At 37.0% G+C, this 6,289-nt stretch overlaps 1 protein-coding gene across 1 annotated transcript; it reads left to right on the top strand.

Annotated features, from left to right (window-relative positions):
• The first annotated feature begins 247 nt into the window (after positions 1-247).
• Positions 248-1,923, top strand: Or52b2 (olfactory receptor family 52 subfamily B member 2). Its single transcript, XM_020184836.2, has one exon. It carries the CDS (start codon positions 745-747, stop codon positions 1,714-1,716), a length of 972 nt encoding a protein of 323 aa, XP_020040425.1. The 5' UTR covers positions 248-744; the 3' UTR covers positions 1,717-1,923.
• Positions 1,924-6,289: the final 4,366 nt, after the last annotated feature.

Raw genomic sequence — 6,289 nt, 5'->3', positions numbered from 1 at the left:
GGTGTTGAATAATTGCCCCTCTTGGTTTTGTTGCCTGCCCCACTGCTTACTGACTTTAGGAAATACATGAATCTGGGTCACAGCAGATAAATATATTCCTTAGACTCCTTCTGGATTTCTACTTGGTAGTCTGCTTCCTTATGCAGACAGTTACAGGTACAAGTGTTCTGAGAAATGTTCAAGGTAATAGGTAACTTAATATGATTAAATATAATCAAGTTAAAATATAGTCTAGCTAATAGGTCTCCAGAAAAGAGATAACTCGTTATGAGTACATTACAAAATGATGTGTCTAAAGGAGGTAATTTAAGCTTAAAATTTGGGTAAACAAGTACAAGGGGAGAGAAATTCGTGTACACTCAGGAAGAGTGATATCTTTGTATAAGAGACAAGAGCAACATGGGTAAGGGATAAATAGAGTTTATGTGGAAATAGTAGAATGACTGGTAGAAAGGTAGGGGAGGTCACATTCTGGGGTGCAGGGTGATTGGAGGCAGGTGTAACCTAAAGGTTCTTGAAACAGTATTGCCACAGAAACTCTGAAATCAAAGCATCAAGGTCCAGAAGCCATTCCTCCACCCTAGTAAGTGTTATCTGGGAGAACTTTTCCCTGAGAGTCTAACACTTTAGAAAACCACACTGTTTTGTGATCTCTGCACAAACTCAGTAATGCTTTCTGTTCCTATCACTTTCAGCAGACGCCTCAGCTTCTAATCCAGCACAGAGAGGATCACAGTGTGCATTATGATTTATACCAACATTACCATCTTTCACCCTGCAGTTTTTGTCCTACTTGGCATCCCTGGGTTGGAGGCTTATCATATTTGGTTGTCTATACCCATTTGCCTCATGTATGTCACTGCAGTCCTGGGAAACAGCATCCTTATAATGGTCATCATCATAGAGCATAGCCTTCATGAGCCCATGTATTTCTTCCTCTCCATGTTGGCTATTACAGACATCCTGCTGTCTACTACTACTGTGCCCAAGGCCCTGGCCATCTTTTGGCTTCATGCCCATGACATTGCTTTTGATGCCTGTGTCACCCAAGTGTTCTTTGTCCACACAATGTTTGTGGGAGAGTCAGCTATCCTGTTAGCCATGGCTTTTGACCGCTTTGTGGCTATCTGTGCACCCCTGAGATATACAACAGTGCTAACATGGCCTGTTGTGGGAAGGATTGCTGTGGTTGTTGTCATTCGAAGTTTTTGTATCATCTTTCCAGTGATCTTCTTGCTGAAGCGTCTGCCGTTCTGTCGAACCAACATTGTTCCTCATTCCTACTGTGAGCATATAGGAGTGGCCCGCTTAGCCTGTGCTGACATTACTGCTAACATCTGGTATGGCTTCTCAGTGCCCATTGTCATGGTCATATTGGATGTGATCTTTATTACTGTGTCTTATTCATTGATCCTCAGAGCTGTGTTTCGTTTGCCCTCCCAGGATGCTCGGCACAAGGCTCTTGGCACTTGTGGGTCCCACCTTTGTGTCATCCTTATGTTTTATGTTCCATCCTTCTTTACTTTATTGACACACCGCTTTGGGCATAACATTCCCCGACATGTTCATATCCTGCTAGCCAATCTTTATGTGGTGGTACCACCAATGCTCAACCCCATTGTCTATGGTGTGAAGACTAAGCAGATCTGGGAAAGTGTATCCCATTGGTTCTTTAATATCAAGATTTGGTGCTGTTCCTCTGCTTTGGACCGATAGAGCCCCATGAATCTTCATGCCCAGCTTCATCAAGGAAGCTAGGTAATGAAATACAAAGATTTCCTACACTTAAAAGGCTTTTCTTTCTCTTTCTTCTACTTCATCCTTCTCCTCTCCCCACCTTTTTTCTTCTCTTCTAGGTCTTCCTCTTTGCCTCCTTCTCCTGCTTCTTTGTTTTCTATATTCACTTCAACATTCCTCCCTACAACTAAGTGTACATGCTTCTGATTTGAGCATTTGGAATCTTCAGTAAACTAGAGGTACTCTAGAAGCATAGAACACTGAACATCACATGAAATAAGGTTATAAACAAGTGAATAAAATTAATTTTGCATTTAACTTATGAAGAAGTTCTTATTTTTTAAGATCTCAAATATGCATTGATTCTTTATACAGAATCAAGTAGCTCTCCACTCCCTTCTACAATGCCAGGTGTTTTTGAAAAAGCCATGTATTCCCTTCAGCCTTCTGAAACTCCATCTCATTCTTCAAATTTCAGTTCTAGAACTGCCTTCATGTGAAGTCTTTCCTAATTTCTCCTGAAAAGCTAAGGGTACTGTCTTTGCATATGCAATGCATCTTGTTCTGGTCTCTAAATGTGTGCAGTGAATTGTAATGAGCTGTTTATTTATAGGTAATGTCAATTGACTGCAAACTTCTTGAAATCACAAGAGTCCATATTTTTCCTCTTTTTACCCTAAATATGTTAAAAATGTATAGCATGCAATAAACATTTGAAAAGTGAATGAGAACGCAACTAACCTTCCTGGATTTAAAACAGTCATCTCTATGATATACTGAAATGACCAGTTAAATTAGTCTACAAAACCAATGATTAGTAAACCAGGTCCTCATGAGAGGCAGTTTAGCATCATGGAGGCAAGCCAGCTGCTGATGTGGGTACTTCTCATACCTTTGCTGCAACTTAGAGACCAGGGAATAGACAAAGCATGAAGAAATAGAGGATTTTTTTTGGTGGTACTGGGGCTTGAACTCAGGGCCTTGCACTTGCTAGGTAGGAGCCCATCACTTGTGCCAAATTCTTGGCTCAAGGGTACTCTTGATTTTCTCTTTTACCTGGCTTTTGACAGCCAAGTATTAGGAATTATATCACACTATTCATGGTCAGGTTAGCAAAACTGGAATATTTTGTAGGGTTCACCATCTTGACTCATTCTTTCATGCTTTTCTAAAAAAAGGTGATGTCCACTCATTTTTCTTCAGTCACTACCTACAATAAAGAATTCTTAACTCCTGTCTAGTCCAGAACTCTCTTTTGAGTTTTAGACACCTATTATCTCTACCTATTAACTGGTTGTCTTCTCTAGGACCTAGAATTCTCCCTCAAGCCAACTTTTCTTCCTGTGTTTCTTTTCTTTTCTTGAGAAGTTCCTTTTTCCAGAGCTGGGAATCCTGGAGTCTTTCTCAACATCTTCCTCATAGGCCTGTTCCTCAACAAGTTATTGATTGGTCCTCCTACCAACAATACAACTAAACAGTTCTGTGGATGGTATTTAGAATCATATCAAGATTCAAGTCCTGTTCCCATTGTTTTCTGGCTATGTGAACTTGTGAAATTCATTTAAAATTTTTAGTTCTCATTTTTCACTTACAAAGTGGTTACCTTACAGGGTATCTTCATAGGGTTATTGAGAAGGCTAAATGAAGTAAATCATGCATATCACTTAATGTAGTCCTTACATTATAGTTTGGAAGAAATATTTCATTAATGTAAAGTCACACAGTCATTGGTTTCATTAGTTTTTTTTTTTTTAACTCTGCCTCTGCCAGTTACTTATGACCATTACCATATTCCATCTCAGGTATGTATTAGTTTCTTAACTGATTTCAATGTTTTTAATCTTTTACACTTTATCTTAAACTAAAAGTGACCCTAAGGTAAATATTATAAAAGGCAGAGAAGATCAAGCTACTTTCTTTCAAATACTTTGGATGATTCTTCATTACTTATACAGTGATCTCCACAGAATATTCTGTAGAAGTAGATATCAGGTATCAATGAATGTTTTATTTAAAAAGTTCTATGGTCAAATAAATGTGGAAAATGTTGACATTCTGTGAGTCATTCACAGGGCTGTCCAATAGAAGGTTTAGGTTTTCAATGTTTTCTACATTTCTGTGACCATAGATACCAGTTTCCATGTCCATATAATTTTTGTTGATAGCACATCAGTTTACATCTCTAATATAAGCTAGTGTTTCATTAACCAAAGTCTGGAAATTATAAAACTACAGAGAGAATTATAAGTTAAGCCTTAGCTTAATAATCGGGTCCTGATGTAGTTTTCTATCTCTATTTCAAAACATATAATAATATATTAATATATAACAATAATATTAATGATGATTATTATTATGTTTGGTATATGACATGTCCCTCCAAAACACTCATGTACTAATGGCTTGTTCCCCAATGTAGTATGTTCAGGGATGGGGCTTTGGAGAAGTGCTTGGATCATTAGGGCTGTCTTTATCAAAGGATTTATCCATAAATGAAATTATAATTTGTTGGCATTATTGGGAGGTGGTGGCAACTTTTGGAGCTGTAGCTTAGTTGTGAAAGAAGTAGGTCATTGAGGGTGTGCCCTTGAGGACTGTATTTTATCCATCTTCCTCACTCTCTGTTACCTGTCCACCAGGGGGTGAGCTCTTTGTTTCACTGCATTCTTCATGCCATGAAGAATGCCATAGCCCAGAAACACCAGAACAAAGTGATCGTGGACTAAAACCCCTAAAACAATGAATCAAAATAAATTTATGCCAGGTGTTTTGTCACAGCAATGGAAAAAGTGACTAACACAATTACAGTGATAGTTAATATTTACTAAAAGATCATTCTATGCTAGGATTCAAGTTAAGTGCTCTGTTGCATTACCTCATTGAATCTTCATACAACTTCAGTAGACAATGTTGTTATTATATTTGTTTAAGATGCAGGGGCAACCCAAGACTCATAGAGAATGAATTATCAAGGTCACAGTTTTGGTAAGTGGTCTAGTACTGATGTTAAGTTTCTCTTTGAAGTCTTTATCAAGGTCCCCAAGTCAAAGAAAATCATCTTATCCTGTGTCTTCACAGCAGTAACATTTATGGTCTCAACTGAATCTTAATTACTCTGCTTATGAAACCATCAGAACTTGAATTCTATGAGGGCAGAGAATATATCTTATCAGTATAATTATAGCATATAGCATAGGGTTAAATATATATATTTATTTATAGGTTGAAATATTGGCAAAATTATTGACCTCTGTAACCATCATTATTAAACACTACCTAATTTTCTGACTGAAAATCACACACACACACACACACACTTAGCTCCTTCTGATCTTCTATTTCTTCTGTTTCTCTACAAGTTTCTGTGTATGTTGAGACTTGCAAGTATAGGTTGGGCCTTATCAATCTACATATCAATGAGCAGTAAGTCAAATAAATCCACTTTGTGTCCACATGTTAGTTAGAGATGTGGAGTCATCAGCAGATGTAGTATGTACAGAGTGTGCAGGAATAACAGATATTATCCACCCTTTCTGGTTGCTAAGTTAATGATTTCTGGAGGCTGATTCTGCTGGGGTTTGCTTCTAATTACACAAGATAACCCTAAAGAATAGTGGAAAGAAGCTGTCTCATGACCCGATGGATTCCTAAGATGAGGTGCAAGTACTGTTCCATTTCACTCCAGAGTCTGTCTTATGCAGCTTCTTTCATATGTTGAGGAAGAACTTCTTCAGCTGGGGAAAGTTTCTGGTCAGGGAATAAATGTTTGGATCATAGGATTTTTAGGTTTTCCTGGAATAGGTTCAATAAACTGTTGATTTAGACAAGAACTTCTCATGTTCTCTGGATAGTGTACTGTAGTGTAAGTACACATTTTGACATCTTGAAGTGTTCAGACATTTCTGCTATGCAATACTGGGACCAGAGTTATTTTCTTCCAGAATATTAAAGTAGTTTTAAATATTGAAAAGTAGATATATTAAACCTCAGAATTTTGTTTGTTTAAATAAGTTTATAATACAAAATTAAAATTTATTTTAATTTTACCAGCTTTAATGAAGGAAACTCATGAATAATATTTTAAAAATAAAGTTATAGAAAAATTTTAGGTGCTAAGAATTAATAAAATATATAAAGGGGGCTTCTCATTTCTCCTTTTATCTCAAGCTTCAAATATGGCTCAGTATTGGGTTGTGAGACCCTATATTTACTTAAAATTCTGAAGTTTTTGTTAATCATGAATTTGTTACTTAGAATTTGTTTGTTAAAATATTATTTAGTTTTATTGATGAGTTTTTTGGTACCTGCTTAAATTTTGCACCCAAGATATGTGTCTCACTCAACTTGTCTTAGTTATGGCACTTAGGAGTGAGTCAGCACCTGCAGGCCCTAGTCACAATGAAATGAAGCCCTGATGATGTCTTGAACCTTTAGATAAGCCTGATATTAAAAACAGTTTCTTTTCAGTTGCAGAAGCAGATATTCCTCTTTGAGATCAAGACAAAATGGAGATGAATTTTCTGTTCCTTGTAATGTAAAAAGTCCTGCTACA

This window comes from Castor canadensis, chromosome 1 (genome assembly GCF_047511655.1).
Source record: "Castor canadensis chromosome 1, mCasCan1.hap1v2, whole genome shotgun sequence".
Classification (NCBI taxonomy): domain Eukaryota; kingdom Metazoa; phylum Chordata; class Mammalia; order Rodentia; family Castoridae; genus Castor; species Castor canadensis.
The sequence above is the reverse complement of the archived record's forward strand: the minus strand, read 5'-3'. Positions and strand labels throughout refer to the sequence as shown.

Bases quoted from the DNA above. Each gene is read 5' to 3' on its own strand.
- Or52b2 (XM_020184836.2), top strand. From the start codon at position 745: ATGATTTATACCAACATTACCATCTTTCACCCTGCAGTTTTTGTCCTA.